The sequence below is a fragment of the Heliangelus exortis genome, chromosome 4 (assembly GCF_036169615.1).
Source record: "Heliangelus exortis chromosome 4, bHelExo1.hap1, whole genome shotgun sequence".
NCBI lineage: Eukaryota > Metazoa > Chordata > Aves > Apodiformes > Trochilidae > Heliangelus > Heliangelus exortis.
This window is the reverse complement of record NC_092425.1, coordinates 13,385,142-13,406,001: the sequence shown is the minus strand read 5'-3', so window position 1 is coordinate 13,406,001 and position 20,860 is coordinate 13,385,142. Positions and strand designations below refer to the sequence as shown.

Here is a 20,860-nt window from a genome sequence, read left to right as displayed (position 1 = left end):
GGCCAATACACAGAAAATTCAAGTAAAAAAATCTGTACTTTGAACACGTACTTAGGCCTAGTTATGCTGAGAAATAAACATCTCAAGTTCTCAAAATTCTCTCCTTACATTTTGCCAAAGAGCTGCTTCAGCAGAGCTACCTGAAAAATGAAGATTATGAGTGTCTCCACACTGCTTTAATGATTCACATGAACATTGCAGCAGGACCTTGAACAGTTCACCATAAACACAGCCTGGCCATTTGAACAATGAAGCTAAAGCAAAATACCAAACAGCTGCCCATTAAACCAGAGCTGGCCATCTTGAAATTAATCTTCTGGAGATATACATGGTCATGTCATTAAAGACTGTATCATAATGTAGCTAGGAAGAGGTGAAATACTTCTTCCTAATCGCATGAAAAGTCTGCAACTCCTTTATTGGTCTTTAAAGAGGACTCTATTTTTTTCCAAAATAGAGAATTTAAAAGAAAAGGAATAATAAGGAGTCCTTTTTCATACATCTCTCTTCTTTCATGTATATAAAAATATCTATAGTGTGATGCCACCTCAGATCGTTCACCTTAATAAACATAGCCACCTGATCACAACATCACAGCTCTTCTTCCCATGTCTTATTAGTACTGCATGATGCTCACTCAAAGCACAGATAATTATCTCAGTTTACATTATTTGAGTTAAAAAAACCAGTATGGATTATCACTTCCAAAAAATAATGCTTATTTCTTTCCAATTCTAGATTTCTTAGGGAAGCACATCAACCAACAGTGCTACTACACACCAAACTAAAATAACTATATTAGAATAACTACCACTCAGGACTCTCCCTCAAAATACCACTCATTTCCTTCTCAATTCTAGGAGCAAGAAAGAACCTCAAACAGGGCCACAGATCTTTTTTAACTAAAATAGGGTAAGAACAAGCCAAAGATTTGACTTACTGCTTTCAACATTTTTCAGTAATTCAAGTCAGGTCAAGCACATCAAAAGACTACAGTAGCTAGATGAACACTAAAGAAGAATCACTGGGGTAGCAGTGAAACATATCTTTTATTTCAGCTTCATTTCAATATCCAAAGTAAAAATGTAACTTACCCTTTCTTACAGGCTGTAAGTCACTCCAATGTGCCCTGCAATTTATGAGCTGTTAATCTTTGCATAGTCATGAAAGAACTATGCATCTCAAGTCACGTTTTTAAAAGCCATTATACTTGTAATTTTTTTTTTAATAACCTTGAATAATGTTCCAAGAAACACTACAGAGAAGAAAAAAGGACAAGTGAGATAAAGATAGCATTTTAGAAGGCCTTGTCTACCATGGGAACTTTCATGTGATTTTTCTTCATAATAAAGCAGGTATACAATGCAATGTGTGCAGCTTTCCAAGAGACACTTGTTTCAACATCCACAAAATTACTGTTTTGGGAAACGTTATGCAATATTTCCTAATATTCCTAACCTCTTAATATTTGAGGTTAGGAAAATTATAATGAAAGCAATACAAAGCTAGCTGAGGCACTAGAACAAGCTGCCCTGGGAGGTGCTTGAATCACTATCCCTGGAGATATACTTAAAAGGACCTGTAGTAGGTGTGGTGCTTAGAGACATGGTTTAGCAGTGGACCTGACAGTGCTGGGTTAACTATTGGATTTGATGATCTTAAGGGTCTTTTCAAACCAGAATGTTTCTATGATTCTGTCTCTTAAAACCAGCAAAGCAAGAGCCAAAAAGAATGAATATACTGAACTGCATGAACTCCGATGAAGTCCTTCCTCCAAGAACCAAACAGAACTACATTTTCAACAATCCAGCTTCCATTTCTCTGCCATCTTTCACTCAGAACAGAGTTTTACTTTATGTTCAGCAGATGATAACAGGTGTGTATCTAGGAACATCACTTCCAGTTGTGTATCAAGGATCATCCCCTTCAGACAGATGCTCAAAGCACTGCTTAAGACTCTTCCCATTTGTGAACAATGAGGCACATCCAATCAGTACAGGAGTGATGTTGCCAATTTTATTTCCTATATTAAGTAGGAAACACAACACAGTTTTCACTTTTCCTCCTTCCATTTTTAACCACAATGATCACAGTGGTCAGTTTGCACACCGTTTTCACAGAAGAGTAGATTTAACCCATATCCCTCATTCCCTAACCAAGCTTGTATGACATTAAGATTTAACAGCATTAACTAAAATTAATTCACAGTCTTTTGTGAAACTTTGCAGAGGAGATTTTTTTTCATTCAGTTCTGGATTGTCCTAACAAATCAAGCTGTTAGAGTCTAGTTGAGTGTGCCATTGAAGTAAAGCAGGGCTCTCCCCTTGAAATAAGATCAAGTCAGGTATCAATAAAAGATTTAGGATTTTGGGAACATGCTAACATGAAAATATCTCATCACCAAAAAGGATTAATTTACTAAGTTTAGCTTTTAGGCAAAGCAAGAGAAAGCCTGTACACCATGAAACTGAAAGCTTGCTTTCCCTCTCTACTAAAAAAATCACCATCTTTCAGTCCCATTTTCTGAGCAAAATAACTTCTACCTGGAAAACAGCCATGAAAAAGTTTCACTGCCAAAGTGGTGCTTTTTCCTGAGCTACATTGTGTCCTAGAAATTTCATTTAAAACTTATATATAAACTATGCAAATTCTGCAATCGCATGCCACTCCTATGTCAAAGTATGATTTCCTTCTCTTACATATAGGTGGACAGTCTCTAAGGTAAATTAATTTTCTTGTAAAGCAATACCTCTACTTTTCCCTTTTATTATCCCTACATTTTGTTCCAGAGTGAAATTTATCACTGTGATGTAATTAACTCAAAGTCACACAACTGAAATATGACACTGCTTGTAAGACAGTGTCTAAAATACTAGGTTATTTTTTTTCCTTTAGCTGTAAGCTATCATTCAGTACCAGTTAAACTTCCTGTGTTACCAGAATAAACCTAGCACTTTTCATCAACATTTTATGGAGAGTAGAAAGAGCAGGAACAAACAATACATACATATGCAGCTTTCCTGTGTTATTCCTATTTGCAAATTCAAGGTGTCCTATTCTCCCTTGAGCTTCCTCAGTGCTTGAGTTTCAGAACAAAAGGAGAATTTTTTTTAGATTAAGTTCTAAATATTTCACGAACACCAAACAATTCAGTAACTTGAACCTTTTTATACTTAGAATGTAATTAAGAAGGGAAAGGAATAAAAGACTCTACAAGAAGCTGTGGTATGTCTGCTACATGCATAAGAAAAATCCGCTAGACACATTCTGAAATGTTATAGATTAGTTTCCATATTTCTACACAATCAAACCTGAATTTTTGAATAAAACATTCCTCCTTAAAAAAGTTCTTGCTTTCACATCTCTTCAATATTTGCGATTCTTAGTTGTGTATGCTGAACATACAGGACACATTTCCATGCACACTCTAACATATACAGTATGCACAGAAGATACATATAAAAATAGCTTTTCACAAAACAAGTGGTAAGATTGAAAAGTATACTGACCCACATAAATTCCAGCATAAAGATTTAAACATGCTGACTGAGAGGTAAGAATCTATAATTGCAGAATCTTTTTCTCATTTAAAAACTAAATTTCTAATTCCTGACACCTGAGGCCTTGTTAACTCATGTTTGGTCTTCTGCTTATGAATGCATTTTTCCCAAACAATAAACACAGGCAGCCTATGGGATTAAAGCATGACAAAGGTGTAGCTGACTCATGGGATCAATTAGAAAGCATCAGTACTTATGCCTTTTGTTCATTCCATGTTTTAGTAACAGTTTCTGCATTTTCAGCATAAGTGTATCACAGATGTTAAACGCCATGCTTCAAGGCACACTAGTACGATACAGTAGGCAGAATAAATCTATTCTTAACACCACTTAAAATTAGATCACTTGTTATACAGGTTGAATATTTCTTTAAAGTTTTATCAAATGAATAACAGTTTAAACTGAATGCTAATAGCTTCTTGTCCAGTGAAAGCACATCAGCATTTTTTCAGCAGATTTTTAACATTCAAAGAAAACCCACAGAGTTGCTTTTTGAAGCTAAAAACAGTCTTAAATACAGCCACCAACTCTAATGCCACCTCAGGCACAGCCTTCCCTTCAAAACCCAGTATTAAATTCACAAGCAGGAAAGCCCACGAGCAGGACGACAAGCAGCTTCAATCTCCATGCAGTTTGCCTGTGACAGGCTAGAGATAGAACAAACAGAATTTGCAATACTTACTGAGTGTTTCTCCTGCTGGCCCATAACTCCATGGTTAGCTGGGACTGCAAGTGGTTTCATAATGAAGAGACATAAGCTGAACTGAATTTACACATCATGTACCAATTTCTTACGGATGGCAAGTCACCCTCTACAGCATTAAATTAAAAAGAGAAGGAGGGGGGGGAACCAAGCTGGAGCTAAAAGTGTCACTACTGGTAAGCTCAAAACCCCCCTCGCACTTGTAGTGCAGAGCAGCAATCCAAACGACAGCGTTCGTCTCCATTTTTGTAGCACTGAAAGTCTAAGCATGTGAGGACGTACGGAGCCTGATGCAACCCTACATATCCAGAATTCATCCAAGGGAACAAAACCATTCCCCAAGCCTGAGGAATGGGAAAGAAAAGAAAAAGGAGGAAAAAAGCTAAAATGGCTGACTGCACAGAGACTCCCTCAAAAAGGCTTAATACAGTATTATATTAGTCAGGGTGCAGGAACCAGCCTCCAGCATTCAGCCAAGCATTGTTAATACTCCTGTTTCATTTGCAATCACACACACTCACACACGCAGCCTCTCCCCCTCCACCACTACCCTCCACTCCCCCAAAATCAGGGCAGAGCACGCGAACAGGGACCTCCTCCCCTGGCTGCTAATGATGCTGACAGAGTAGTGACCAGTGATCTCTGTTCCACTCAGCTAAGCAAGTTTGCACATTTAATCTTAGCAGCATGACATTGATGGACATTTAATTTTATGATGCCTGTTCCTCGCAATCAAGACAAGCACATCTACCGCCCAAAGAGTCAGCAACAGAAATACAGCACAGTTACACACACACAAAAACCCAGAGAATCATGAGTCTGAATGCAATACGCCAATATAATTACGTTATTGTGCTTACTTTGGAAGACCATGGCTGCAGGCAGTTGGCATAGCAACGCACAAGGAAAGCCATTTCCTGGGTAGAAAGAATGCTTCCTTTTCTAAATAAAAAATTCCTCTTAGGATACAAACAGCATTGCTGCTTCCTGCAGAAAGCAAAGACACTGTAGTCTGTCTCTTAACCTGCACACAGGCACACACTCAATGGAGTTCGAGTGATGTAAGTGGATTTCTCCCTCTCTCTCTCCTCTCCCTCCCTCTCCCTTTATCCACCGAAATATTCAAGTCAAATGGAAGACACATTCCTTGAGGCTCGCCCTCTCGGATACTTAACCATTTCACTCATTAAGGTAGAGATGGACAATGCAGATAAAACAGCAAGCTCTTGCCTGGATCTGGTATCAGCCTCTGAAGATCAAGACAGCCCCAGAGGGGAGGGATCCGTTCGCTGTTGGCTCCTGAGAATATCACCCAAGTCAGGGTGGGAATAAGGACCCACGTTCACCTCGCCAAATCCTGAACTGAACACGACTTTTCATGAAGATGAGGATAAAGCAGAGGATGTGACATGACCTCCCTTTTTCCCCCACCCCAAAGAGTGCTGCTGCAGAGCTTTAATCATTGTTATCAAGTATTTATAAACAGTACATTTGATGAGCTCTCATCAGATTTTCAGCAGTTTTGCTCCTATGCAGGCCACAGATACCCAGGGGCTGTGGCAGGTAAACATCCAGAACCCTTCAATACGTTATTTAAAGTCTTTCTGAATATAGTTCCTGCTTCTCCTGGCACACCAAATACACAAATTCCACCAAAAACAAAAGGGGATGCAAAATCTGGAAGAGATTGACATACATGTGGCTTTTATAATTCTCCTTTCTGACTGTAATTATACCTTAAAACTCAGAAATTTCCCCAGTCACTCCCATGTACACTACACCATTTGTTATACTAGCAACATCACACTGCAGAGGAGCAGAAACACAACTGGCAAAGCACTCAAGCAATAAACTAATTGTCAGCCCTATGTCTGAACGTACTTCTGAAGTGCCACAAATTCACTTTCCCTGACACAGAGGAGACCAAGCTAAAGCAAACAGGAAAATGCCACTCTTCCATTAGGCTTCAGCTTTAGTATAGTTTAGCATTAACACATTTACAATATATTCCTTAAAATCAAGAGACCATCTGTGCTTAAAGTCACTTCAAACTCTTTTTTTTTTTCTTTTTCTTTAACAAGAACAATAGAAAAACGACTTAACAGTTGTTACACAGGCAAAACCACATAGGAAAAAATAAATACTACACAATACTACGTCACACAATCAGCAGCTGTCTTTCACCAAAATAGTATGTGCACGAGCATGGAGTTTAGTTTGCTAAATTAGTGAATTTTTTGTAATGACAGCTAGTATATGAGGCCATAAAAAATAGTGGAAATAAATTCCAGCAAAGCAAGAAAAAATTCTGAATTATTTGGTCCATTTTTTGCAGTTATTCTAGAGGACACTATTTCATACACAGGACATTTTTAAACTGAATATACTTACATATATGAGATTTAATGACACTTGTGCCCTTGGTCTAACAGTATAAGCTACAAGACAAAATCTCTCTTTAAGCAACTGAATTACAAAATTTAGTTGAATATTTTTAAAGCCTTTGTAATGTGCCATTGCAACTCGCAGATTATTTCAAATTGTTGAATTATGCTTAAGCCTTATAAAAAAAATCTAAAGCTGAGCACAAATAGTTTTCTGATGGAGTGCTGACAAGAAGTATCAGCAGTTATTCCTTCTAGGAATCTTAGACAAGCCCTCAATAGTATAAAATCAAAAAATATTACTTGTTGACAAATGGATCAAAAACCTCTTGAGTGTGATCCAGTGGCTTTGAGGTTAACACCTTGAGTAGAATTGGAGCATGGTGCTATAGGCACATGGCAGGAAAAATGAAGTTCTGCCAAGACAGAAACATCTTCCCAGTGTAGGAAGGGAACACACCCCACTTCTGAGCTCCACTGTGTATGCAAAATATCAACACATAACTTACTCTGCATCAGTTGGTATTTCCAACCCAATTCCAGCCTAGGTTTCTGCAGCATAAGCCTCGGACAAAATCATTAAAGCAGTAGCTGAAATCAGAAATTCCAGATGAAGATGCCACCAAACACTTCTTACTACCTATGCCAGTCACTCCTATACACCTCTACCTGTCTGCTAGAAAATAAAGTCAATACTTCATATATGAATGCAAAATTTGGAGCAACCTAAGAAAGTCTACCTGATGTTCACATATATCAGACTGATGAAAACTTGGTGATTTTCACAACAGAAAAATGTGAGAAGTGATATTTATGTATTTAGGCAAAGAAAACACCACTCACAGGCAATTTGTGAGTCAAAGCACTTTCAATAAATAAATGGTTGATTCCATTTCCCTATTCCTTCCTCCACAACTGCCACCACTTTCCAGGCACAACGGTGCACTGTAATCTATGTGTCATCCACTGGCAGTTCTGAATATAATTACATAAAAATTATATTTTATTAAAAAATACTAATTAGAGCATAACTTAAGTAAATGCTCACATGCTTCCGTGAAGAATGAATGGAATTTAGAACACTATATCCTGGAAAGTTTCTATCCTCAGCAAGTATGAATAGTTTATAGAAAAGCTAACCAACCCTATGTTCACATCTATTTCAAAATTGATGTAAGAATTTAGACTTAAAGCTTTAAAAGAGCAAAACATTTTTGTTAATGCTTTTAGGCAAGTAAAGTGAGATGTTAACAAACCTGATGTGCAATAATTGGACATGACAGGCTATCCCCAGCTGCTTTCAAAACACTGCATTTATAAGAAAGTTGGCATCTCTTTACGAGTCACAGAAAAGAATGCTGAAAAATTCTTTTAAAAGCAGCTCCAAACAAAGTCCTGAATTATAGTAAAAACTGCTACAGACCATCTGAACTCTAATGCCTTTTGCTATTTTACATTCTACAATGTAATCTCACAAGGATATTATTCTCCTAAACAATGTCAACAATACTTGGAATATTAAACCTTTTTAGATTAATGACAAATGCTGCACCAACAGATTACTTCAAATCTTCAATTCCAAGCAGTCACCTCATCTCACAGCTATTTACAGTAGAGTTCAGAACTTCCTCCAGAATATATGCAACAGAAAGCATTCTTTTCCTGAAGTACCTCAAAAAACAGAAGTTATCAGCACATTTTCCCCTTATCCTTAAACACAATACAAATAATAATTTCCTTCATGTTCAAAATCTTGGGCAAAAAACCGACAGAACATTTTATGTTCACCAAATTTACTGCCACTTCATGACTCCGGTAGCTAGAAAAGCAGGGGGAGGGGTGAAATTAAATTAATAAGGGAAAAAAAACACCCAACAAGATAAGAAAGAAAGAAAAACAAAGAAAAAAACAAGAAAAAAACCCACAAGGAATCAGGCAAGAATCCCACAATCACTTTGTGTGCCTGAAAAACTTTCACAAGCGAAGGGACTATTTCACAGATATTACACTGTTGTGCAGGTCGAATACAGACATCTAAATTCAGAGTGCTAAAATGGAGTACATAATTTTCAGGAAAATAAGGTGGAGAGAGATATCTTGCCTTCCCCCTGCCTTCCTCACTTTGTAAAAAATGAAGCTTTAAAACTCAATTTTAAGCCCAGGGCTATGGGACACAAAACTGTGAAGCTCCCAGGAGTATATTTCTGAATTTCATAATGCTGATGCTTTCTCCATCCTACCAGCCTTCTGAGAGAGATTGCTAAATAACAATCTGATGCTCCCATCAGATTTAAAAACACCAACTGAAACTGCTGAAACCCTGGAACAATAACTCACTCCAAGTGCTACAGTATATTTAAATGTCCCACACAATATGAAAGTCTTAATCTAATGTATTTAGCCAAATGTACCACCACTAATTTAAATCTCTGGTCATCTGACCCAATTTCATGCAAGTTTCTGTTTATCAGCAGAACGCAGACATAGGATGAGCCAGGCACCCCTGTCCTATCTGCATTTTCACAAGAACTTTGAGAACTTTAAATAAAGCTCTGTTGAATTAAGAAAAACCACCAAATATGCTCTCCAAGGTGGGTATCGATGACTAAAATACCACCTCAGCCAAAACACTTTGGTAAAGTAATAGCATTTGCCAAATTAATATGTCACTTGTGAATGTGTGACTGAACATGACTGTAATGATGTTGACCTCTCCACTGGCAACAGGAAAGCAACAGCTACAATGGAGGGATGTGTGCTGTTTGGGTACCACACTCACTGCTGTTACAGACCATGTGAACAAACACCCCCCTGTTGCACGGTTGCTGCAGTGAATCTATAATCTGGATCTTTAAAATAATGACAAGCCCAGAGCAGTCAAGGCTGGGGCCTCAGCTGGGTGGATGGGCCAGAGGCTGCCAGTCTTCCCTTGGATGGCAAACTCATTTATCACCTTCTGTGCTCAGTTCTGTTTTCAGTGCAGCAAACTTTCTGTTTGTATGTCACCCATCTTAAAATGGCAGCAAGTTAGAGCATTCATTTAAAATCCCCACCATCAAATTCTCTTACATACAACAACTATGTTAGAAGAGACAGGAAGAAAACCTGTAACTGATGGGTTCTCAACACAAGTGTAACAAGACGTCCCATTTCCAGAATATCTAATTGTTGTGTAAAAATAACTTGAGCAAAGACTCATCATTTTACAGAGCACAGAAACTTTTCTCTGGACTCTGTATTTACGTTTAAATCAAACAATCTTTAAGCAGTGAAGAAAAAAAAAATTGTGTTCCTGCAACACTTATAATGGTTTTATTAAATATTACTTGCAAGTTCAAAATGATATCTAGTATGTATGTTTGTGAAGTCACTTCATGTGATGTTTAAATGATTTACCTGTGTTTTTTTACCTGTGTTTACACAAAGCAAACATACACAAGCCTAATGTTTAATATACATAACATGTCTTTAAAGGTATCTATTAGCATTAATATTAAAAATTAGAGATTAAAATTTGATACATTAATGACTTCAATTGGCAGAATGGCTACAGATTAGTTTAATTTCCTTTATTGTGTTCAGTATTTTGGGAGTGGGAAAAAAGCAGTCTGTCAGGATAGATGAAGATTTTTCCCAATGTTTACAAAATTTTCTCACTTTTGTGTCAGAACAAGAGTTTAAGATAACGTGTTAATTAAATCAGAGAACATGAGAATGTGTTTTCTGCTTTTAAACTGTGAAAAAAAGCATGAAAGCAAAAGGCAAATGCTCCTTTAACATTAAGAATTATGGTAACGGGCATACAGCACTACCAAGGTCCCTTTACCAGACCTAAACATCTTGGTATCCTTACCTGCTGGGGACAAGGTTCACCACTGAGATACAAATTGCCTTACTATCTTGGAGAAAAAGACACTAAAAAAAAAAAAAAAAAAAAAAAAAAACACAAAAAACCAAGCAAAAAACCAACCAACCAACCAAAAACCCTCACCAGAAATCATTTTTTTAAAAAATCATTTAGCATTTTGTCCATACCAATTTCTTAGCAGGAATCCAGGGACACAATTTCTTCACTCATGTGAGTTGTCCCCAGAATTTCTTGACGGTATAATAATGCATGAAAACTTTATGGAAACTGGGTAACTGCATACTTCTTTCATGTATATTCTACTACTACACTGTTAAGATGTAAAAATAAAACTCAGGGTTGGGTGGGGGGGGTGGGGGCGTGTGGGTGGAGGGGTGGAGGTTTCTGAGGTCAATCAACTGCCCAAATTTTAGAGAGTTATATTATTTATCAGTTCCATTGAATCCTTTTACCTGAACCAGGCTGAAATGTTTGAATCACAAGAAGAATTGTTCTGGCACAGAAATAAATCTGAGACCACCCAAGAGAGGGGAACAACTACTTAATGCTTGAGTATAAAATATTAATGGATTAAAAACAAACAAAAACAGATTTTTTCAATCTTCTCTAAATGCTAGATGGCTTCCCATTTGTTTTTGTTGTTTGTTTACTCACTGGGAGACATTGGCACTAGAGGAGAGGGAGTACTTTAGTTTTAAGCAAATATGATAAATATGCTTTCTAAGAGTTTTCCAGGAACTTACTTAGAAGCTTTCAGGCAGACTCTGAAACTCTCACCATTATGTTCAAAGTGCAGACATAAGATGGAACTGGCAAAAGACCTCCTGCCTGCCATTAGATTTCCAAATTCCCCAAATAATGGTAGAAATTTTGTGTTATTTTTACTACCACATGAGATGGTGAAACCTTTGTGTCCATCTTCTTGAATGTTTATTTGGAAATTTCCTGGGGTAACTACTTATTCTCTGGTATTTTGAGAGAGCTTAACTTTGAAAGGGACAGTTGCTGTGACAGGATTTTCAGCCACTTCAAATGTCCATTGTAAGGAAAAAACTTTTGATTTTGTCTTATCCAGGAAGACTCTCAAAAGAGCTCACTCCAGGGATTCCCAGTTAAAATCAACACTAAAACCATCTTACCAGTGCAAGATCATTTTCTTTTTGAAGAACTCTCTCTTCATGCCCATGTATATTCTCCCATGAGTAATACAACATGGACTAACACATTTTGTGAGCTTTCACCCTGTCTCCAGTAACTACAAAAATTACTAATCCCAGACCTTTCACTTTAATCGGTTACAAATCCCATGCAACTTTAGTTGTACCTTACTTTTAAAAAATATTATCAAGTGAAATAAGCCAAATTGTTCTGAGATAAGAAAAAAGAATAATCAAACCACAAACATTTCACCCTTCAAAGAAAGAGACCTTAACGTAAAATTCTAGGAAGTGCCCTTTTCCTCTCCTCTCTCCCTACCAATAAATCAGGGAGCCAACTAGCATCAACTGATGAATGTCCAATTTTGCAAATTTGACAATACATATTTTTCCTTGCAATTACACAACCAGTTAGCCTAAACATATAACTGATAAATAAATTAGGTACAAGTGCACTAACCAGACTATCTCTAGTAATTTGATTCTACACTGCTTTGTATTCCAAGTTTACTGCTGAAAGACCTGTCAACCTGTTTACTTTGAAGATCATCTTTTGTGTACCATGGATCATCTGCAGACTTTAAATCCAGTTAGCTACCAGCCTCAATACTCAATAACTCACATTCTGGACTTAGAATAATAGAATCATTTTGGTTGGAAAAGACCTTTAAGATCACGAAGACAAATTGCTAACCCAGCATTGCCAAGTCCACCATTAAATCATGTGCCTAAGCAACCTCATCTCTATTACCTCCAAGGATAGTGACTCCAGGATATTTAAACTACTAGTATTACTAAGTTTTTTTAAACTTTGAAGTTTACTCACCAAAATTATAATTTTATTAGGTCAAATCAAATCCAAAAGTAATATTAAAAGTAATATTAAAAGTACTCAGAAACAGAACCTTTTGTGGAAAGACTGACACCAAATACTAACAATTTCATCTTCAGGTCAAGCACCACTCACATAAGAGTGGCCCAGATGCTTGGGAAAAGATGAACTGACAGCTTCTTTCCATGCTTTAGTGGACAAATGTCTACATTAGAACTATCACTCATGATGCTGATCTGTACAGACATGACAGTGTTGAAAGGCCCTGTATTGGTAAACTACAAATATAATGCACAAGTAGATCTTATTTCCCCATATGCCCCTTATAATCAACCATTTTTTCTAAATTAACAACTTTATGCTAATGAGGATACCCTATTTAAAAATATTTAGGAACAGTATGTGACAAGTTTTTTAGTCTCCCTCAGCTCTCATCAAGTTTGAGTTACGAAAATTCAATATTTGGATTTAGCTTTATTACGCAATTTTCAGTTTAGAAAAAGAGTTTAACAAAATCTGTTTCTCTGCTGCACCAACAAATTTCTGCTTTGATGACAAAGCTCATATTTAGTTCTATACCCTATATCTCAGAAATGCAATCTTTTATATAACATAATTACCGACACCTCGACTGCCAAATATAATGCTTATTTTATATACGAATATAATGCATTGGATTTCCAAATCTACATCAGAATTACAAATCCAGTTATGACATCAATACAAGTCCTTCCAAAATGAGTGAAAGAACAGTAAATCCCAATGGATATTTAAGGTCTGCAGTAGGGATGATGTAATACATAAAAATAGAAATCCTCTGACAGAAGCTGCAAGTTGAGTAAATAACATGTCATTAATTTTGCATTAGCTTGCCAGTAGACATTACTAAAAGGACGATGAACTGACAATTTTGTTTTGCTTGGGGTGCTACACAAAATAAAGTTATACCATTAGTCACATAGTATAATACATAACTTTAAACAGTAACAGTCCCTTACAGCACTCAGATGAAAGGAAAAAAAGGCTAAAAAAGTGAAGACTAAAAGGTTAAGTCTTGCCACAAAACACAGCACATAGGGATGAGAATTACATATTTTCATTATAACATTGCTAGCAGATATTCTCATAAAGAAACACCCAACTTCTAGTAATAATAATTTTTAAAAAAAAATATTAATGAGAACTGCCAAAATCATCTCAGGAACTTCAAGTTTCAGATAAAATTACCCTACGATTTTTTTTGTGTCTTATTTTAAAAATACATCCATATATGTAATATAGTCAAACACTTCAGAAATTAGCATCCTTTCTCTTTTACTCTTCACATTTTTCTTATCTGTGGGAAAACTCAGCATCAAAATCTATTAGTTTAAAAAATCTATTTAAATAGGATCAGCTGCTGTACCTCATGCAAGTCTCTAAAACCAAACTCCTCAAACATCCTGCTTCCTCAAGCAGTTTTGATGACCAAATGTACCTGACAGTAGCATCCCCAGCTTTCCTGTGCCTTTTTTCCTGGGTGAATAGACTTACTTAAAATTTCCAAGGTCAAGAATTTTTTAAAAAGATGGGTTTTCCCCTATGACCTCTTCATATCCTTTATACCCTTTTTATGAAGTCAAGCTTCCAGTGTGTCCACACCTCCTGGTTTGCTGTCCTATCCAGTAATTTTCCTAGACTTGACAAATTAACTTATATGTGTTTTTTTCTTCCTAAAAGCAAGATTTTATTTTTTTATATATATATGTTAATACTCACAATTGATTCTGTGGTTTGCTTTTTGTTTCATTTAGTGAGCTTGTATTACACTGAAAGTACTAAATAATCCTAAAAATCATCATCAGGAACAGTGCAAGCTGCAATTATTTACAGGCTTGAAAGATTGACAGTATTTCATTAAACTAATTTCTTGTAGATTGGGTATCTGACAACTGTTCCTATGATTCACACTAAAATGACTGAAAATCTTTATGTATTAAAGACAACTAAGCACACTATTCTTTTAGTATCAATTTACTATGTAGAATACAATGCACTAACAAGAATCCTTCATAACAAGGTACACCAATACTGCAAAGTCCACACGGTTGAGAAGCAAGAACATGAAGTATTTCAGGATAACTTGTAGTGGTCCACAGAAAGACAACCAGCAATATGTATTTTACAACAGAAACATATATATGCAGATATACATGCAGAGAAGCAATTGTATTATGCTCTTTTTTTACATTTAAGTCTCATCCCAAATGATACTGGGATACTGTAATGAACTCCTAAAAGAGAATCAGCTGTTTTGAATCCTCATGTACTACATTACCCAGAAGAAAACACCACTTGTCATCTTGTAAATTTCCACATTTCTTCTAATAGCCATGCATACCAAATAGAGGGGAAAACAACTAGGCTTGTGTGTCAAATTCAGGCAGAAAAATATAAAATTCGTATTTTTAAAATTCTTCCTAAATGTGGAAATATAATAAACAACATCTTTGTTGATTTTTAAGATATATTTTTGCAGGCAAATGAGAAGGCAAATTCATTTCATAATACAGAGCAACCTGAATATGAATTTTCAATCCAAGACTTTTAGACTCTCAGCAGACTATGTGAATTCAAATAGTATAAGGAAAGAAAGGCCACTTTGCCAATGCTTTACTAGTACAATAACTACCACTTACAAGAGAAGGTAGGGGCAGGAAGCAAGGTTTCTGCAATTTGCTACTGACTTTCTAGGTGAGCAGATTCTAATACTTTAAAAGAAATAATATTTTTAAAAGCTAGAAAAAAATATATCCCTTATACTCTTTTTAGGGATTGTGACTGGAGGTGAGACATGACTCAGCCACATGAGACAGTTTCATTTCCAGCCCTCTTCTCATTCAAATTTTCAGTCGTCCCCTTCCAACAAAATCTAGAAGGACAACACCTGTCTTCCCTCAACATAGTGGCAGGATAAGTGGCTCCACAGCACAGTGAGCAGGGATAAAATTGCTGCATCCTTGTACCTTGCTGGTGCTACTGACAGCCCCATGCCCCAGCCCCGTGCTTTCCCTCCCAACCCCAGGTGAAGGGATTGTCATCTCACATGAATCTCAAGCTGAATGGGACAAGAAAGGCTACCAAAGGGAGAGAGGTCTTTTTCAGGGGTTTCATCAGCAGGGATTTACCAGCAGCAATCTTCATAAACCTGTTAACTAATTCAAATCTGGCCAGAATCTCACAGAGTGAAAAAACCATATACTACAGTTTCTGCTCAGGGCTATTCACAGGTGCTGCAGCATTTTATTTACAGGCTAAATACTCTAAATACTCCCCAGTAAGCTTTGATATTCTACCTTTAGCAAAATAAAGACAATAGTGCAGACTAGGAAAAGCCCACAGCTCAGATTACATACCACGTTTAAAGCACAGAGAGACAAACTCACAAAGTTGCAAATTACTATTTGAAACACGCTATTAGAAAACAGCATCAAAAATAGTATTCTTTTAAAGTAATTTTTCCTTTCTGAACTTCAGTTAATTTACACCAAACACATCATGCACTAAACAGATAAAAACCAGTTCAGCAACAGTCAGGTTGGGCATGGCCAATTCTTAATAGATGCACTAAAGCAGCCACAAATTTTATTGGCAATAAAGTATTGCAAGACAGAAGAGAAAAACAGTGTAAAGCAAAAGAAAAGCCACATAGGTCCTCACGACAAGAGTCCACACTCTTTCAGTCCAATCACTCAAAACAAAGGTTTTTAACTGAAAACATTAGCCTTAAGTAGGGATACACCCAAAAGAAAATCCACTTTCAAAAGTTAAAATCCAAATCCTGTTATTAAATAAGGAGGTGTTAATACTAATCTTGTTAAAAAACAGTTCCTGACAAATATACAAGCACAAGCAAGAATTTTTTGTTAAAGAAAAAAAAAAAATCTGAACAAGGTTTTCCCCATTCAAGTAACAGCTCAACCTAAACTTATCAGGATATTTTTTCTTCCCTGAAAAAGAACAGATCCATTTTACCAAACCACAAATGGTGGCAAAAAGGATACAATGTTATCATTCTGATAAAACTCACATTTAATTTCCATGCATTATGAAGTTTCTATTTTTCCTCACTCTAGAAATCAGTAACACTTGTTCCAAAAGTAACATGCCAAAAGTACAATATTCAACATTAGGTTTTACTTGGAATGGTCCTTCAAGCACTAGGGTAAGTTACAAAAAAAAAATATTATTTAGTATTGCAAATTCATATCATAATCGGAGGAGCACATTATCACTCTTCAACGTAGTACTTTAGTAACTGTAGGTTACTCTGGACTCATGACATGGAAAAATAACTGAGCACTGATGTTGAAAAGGAACTGCCTTCCCAAAAGAAATGTATCATATATATTGAATAAAGAGACTTCTGCAGCAGAGAAGTCACTGGCTTATGAATACTACAATCATATTGAAATTTGAACTCTACAAGTCATAGAGAAATTTTCATTTCATTGAATTGAAATGAATTTTCATTTCATTTCATTTTCATAAAGAAATTAAATGAACAACATGTCACAGAAGGAACTTTTAAAATTAACACAGTTCCTTGTAAAATATCAGAAGAATTGACCAAAGTAGTATTTGAAGAAAAATTTTGAAGCTAAAGAATTACAGTTTCGATTTCAGCTCTAACACAAGAGATCTCTCAGTCATAATAGTGATGACATTTAACAGTTTGACAAGACATGTTCTTATCAAACATATTTGGTAGGTGCTTCGTATTTACGCACTTTGGCATTGACAAATGCAATTACAAATACAACTTAAGTTTAAAAGTTGAAAAGATAAAAGACAAAATTTAGATCTTCAGATTACTCTGACTGTGTATGAGATTCCATATCAGGCAAAACTTCTATATTTTTTTTTGTTTTGGTACCATTCCAAGACACTTGACTCACTTGGGCACACTTCTCTGCCCAGCTTGACAAGCCTGTGTTTCTAGTACTGACCACGTAAACACATTCTGATGGGAGCCTACCAGCTCCTTCATACCAAATCAGGACACATCATCCCAACAGAGCTCAAGCAAAAAGCACTGTTTCAAGTCTTCAGCTCACAAAAAACTTATGTTGCTGCTTTGGTGCTCATCTTGTCACACTCCATTTCTCTGTTCTAGTGACATACCAGTCCTAAATACTGACAGGAGCCCTATTTTTGAAAATCATTAACTGAGTAAAGTGTCTGTCAAACACTAAATATTTCATATATACCCTTTGCTCATTGTTCTCTGTTTTCTCTAAATTACAGGACATCAAAGCAAGGAAGAAAAGTCAGTAAGGGTGGGCCAGAGACATCATGCCATCACCAAATTCACATTAGGATTTTTACATCATAGCGAGACTGTTCAAGTATCAAAGCAAAGGCCAGGAAGCAATTTTAGTCATTGCATTGCATCAGTATTATGACAACACACCACAAACTTGTAAGTAACTTGTTAGTGGACCATACACAGTAAGTTACAATTACCTGAGGTTTAGTGCATTCCTGTGAGCCAAAATGAAATGAATGCCATATAGGAGGAAAGGAAAAGATGAATATTATCAGACATGCCATAGTACATTCCACCACTATGAATGTTAAAATTATGTTAATGAGGGTCCACCATCCCCTAAAAGATGATTCTGTTGCAGAAGGCCATGCCACAACTGAGCAGTACGTTCACTTTTTAATTCTTGAAAAATGCAGCCATGCATCTTGATTTAAGTTCTGTTTCCATCTATATTTTCCCAAAGATATAGACAACTTCCTTCAGAAAATATTGTTTGAACTTTCCAAAGAAAAACATTCAGAAGGAACTGCAAACAAAGCATTACATTTTTACAAAAAAAAAAAAAAAAATATTCTACATTACTACAAATCTAGAGTAAAACAAAATATAAGAAAATTATACATTTTGTGAAAATTTTGAGCATATTATCAAACAGCTTTAAGACTTCGAATTTCTTGTACCTAACACCTAAACTAGAACACACTCAAAGCAAAAGTGAAAAAAATGCGTCACATTAATCCTTAGAACAGTCTGATTTTACCACATTTACTGCAATATCTGAACATCTGCAATTTTTAATGCTTCTTTATTTATCCACAATTAAGATGTAGAATTTGATGGATGCTGCCTAAAGAATGGATGGGCATCAAGCCCACAAGACACATTCTATAATATGCTTTGAATTTTTATGTGCTTCAAAAAAACAACCTTGCTTCCTTCAGTTAGCATTTCAAGAAAGTATGGCTAAAAAACTGAGGTCAAGGGACATAAAATAGGAAGGGAGAAGAGACAATGCAGCCTTTAACATGTACCATTAAAGCAAAAGAAATAATATTGGCAATAAAAGTGAATGAGAGGACAATGTATACAAGATCACCAAATACTGTAAAATATAGGAGGGAATGGGCCAGTCGTGACTATTTTGGAAAATTGATGTGATATTTGACTCTACTTGCTTCAGAAACAAAAAAAGTCGTATGCATCACATTACATTTTTTAAAGTAACATTATCACAAATTTTACAGCTTATTTGGCAATCTCTTTCAACTTAACATGAAATCTTGCTCGCAATGAATTTCCCAGCACACACACAAAATCATTATGAACTCGCACAACAGAACAGCACAAATTGGGCTTTTGCTCTTAGTACCAGTCCAGCTTACAGAAACTCTTTAGGCACACCTAAAGTGAAATTTATACAACAGGCACAGACCTAAGAATGCAAATGGCACTGTGGTTAATCTAAGTATTGTCCTTCAAGGGTCAGATAAAAATCACACTAGAACTGTTTACTAAGCACAATCATGGCTTGGCTTCCCGAACGAAGGTTTAAGAACACTAAGAACAATATAAACATCTAAATAATACAACCAAAAGTTTCTTCCTATAATTCCTACGAAGTACGATACCACTTATTTATTTTTTTCAAGAACTGACCAGTAAATTGTTTCATCTTCAAAGCAAGTGAAGTGGCTCAATCTGTAATAAATTTAGAGCTGACTAAAACTGCACTGAAAATTAAACCCTTAAAAGCTGTTGTATAAACAAAAACAAATTGTTGGCATAAGATGTAATTATTCTACTCATGAGGAAAAGCCTGTACAATTAACAGATGTGATCAAACATCTACACATTTACAGACACACACTGAATAGACAGGAAACTGGCAAACAAATTGAGGAATAAGGATAAAGAAGGAAAAATGGAAAAAACTTAAAACTGTATTTGATGGAAGACTGTTTCAAAAACACTAAAGCTATAATCCTGCAAATTTATACACATGTGGCTTATATTGTGCACAATTCAGCCCAATTAACTCAATGAGATGAAGTATGCACAAAGTTATTTATGTCCATGCATTTATGGTTCTAGCAGATTTGGGGGCTTACACAAATGAGAGCCAAAGAGAAATAGCTTTTCCAGTATTTTGCTTATAGCTAAAATCAATACCAAATATTAATTTAACATAGTTTTTCTTGATTGAGGAGACAAAGTGAATATTTTGTAGAGTAAATTTTAATTATTTATTTTAATCTCTAAAGAATGCCTGGAAACTTTTAATATGCAAGATTAACCCCTGCCCCCTGAAAAAAAAAAAGAAAAGTAAACGACCAAATTATCTCCCTGAGGATGCGCAGACTATGTAGCTCAAGGGGTAATTTGACATTTATGTACTGGATATCAAAGAGTATTTTAATCCAAGAATTTGGCCTACTGCAATGCAGCACAGTCCTTTTCAGAGAACCATCATTATCATATACATGAGCAAGTGCCTCACAAACTGACCTTGTAACTCTGTACACTAAACTGTTCTTACAGGAACCTAGTAGCAAAAGGAAAGGAAAACGGTTTCTTTCACGATTTCCAATACTGAATGTAACCTTAAGAAATGACATTGCCAGTCATAAAAAAAATGTGCTTTCAACTCTGAAGTAAGACGCATGTTGCACATATTCATGTACTGATGGAGCCAAACACGCTGTGTAAGAGGAAAATTTCCCCATAGAAATTTTCCCCACACGGTTTTTAAAAATGCCAGCAAGGTTAGCCATTTTGATTGTTTTATTTTCAGTAGTTTTCCTGCTTATGTTGTTGACAACCATAAATACAAACAACTTACCGTATGGTAGCCTCTGGGTAGAGGTGGTTTCCCCACAGGATAAGGGTCAACAGTATCAATAATTGTTTGCCGCTCCCCTTTTTGGTTGATTTTCCTAAATCTTCTTCGAGATTGCCTATGAGAAGCTTGACGTTGAAAATACTCCTCGTTTTCATCCATATAATCAACCTACAACAGATGCAAGAAAGTGTCATTTCCCATAAGACTGA

The 20,860-nt window shown here is 36.0% G+C and overlaps 1 protein-coding gene across 15 annotated transcripts in view; it reads right to left on the bottom strand.

Moving 5' to 3' along the window:
• The window catches only part of RAPGEF2 (Rap guanine nucleotide exchange factor 2), a 180,103-nt gene that overhangs the window by 61,335 nt on the left and 97,908 nt on the right, over positions 1 to 20,860 (bottom strand). For 7 of the 15 annotated variants that reach the window (XR_011725733.1, XM_071743073.1, XM_071743062.1 and 4 more), the window contains exons 6-7: positions 20,652 to 20,819; positions 18,010 to 18,027 (exon numbers count right to left, since the gene is read on the bottom strand). Coding sequence is in view for 14 of the 15 variants with exons in the window: in XM_071743073.1 (XP_071599174.1) it covers positions 18,010 to 18,027; positions 20,652 to 20,819 (186 nt within the window). In the remaining variant the exon portion in view is untranslated. Of the gene's footprint in view, positions 1 to 4,242; positions 4,817 to 18,009; positions 18,028 to 20,651; positions 20,820 to 20,860 lie in introns of those variants that run through there. The other 8 variants (XM_071743061.1, XM_071743065.1, XM_071743074.1 and 5 more) reach the window with 3 other exon arrangements.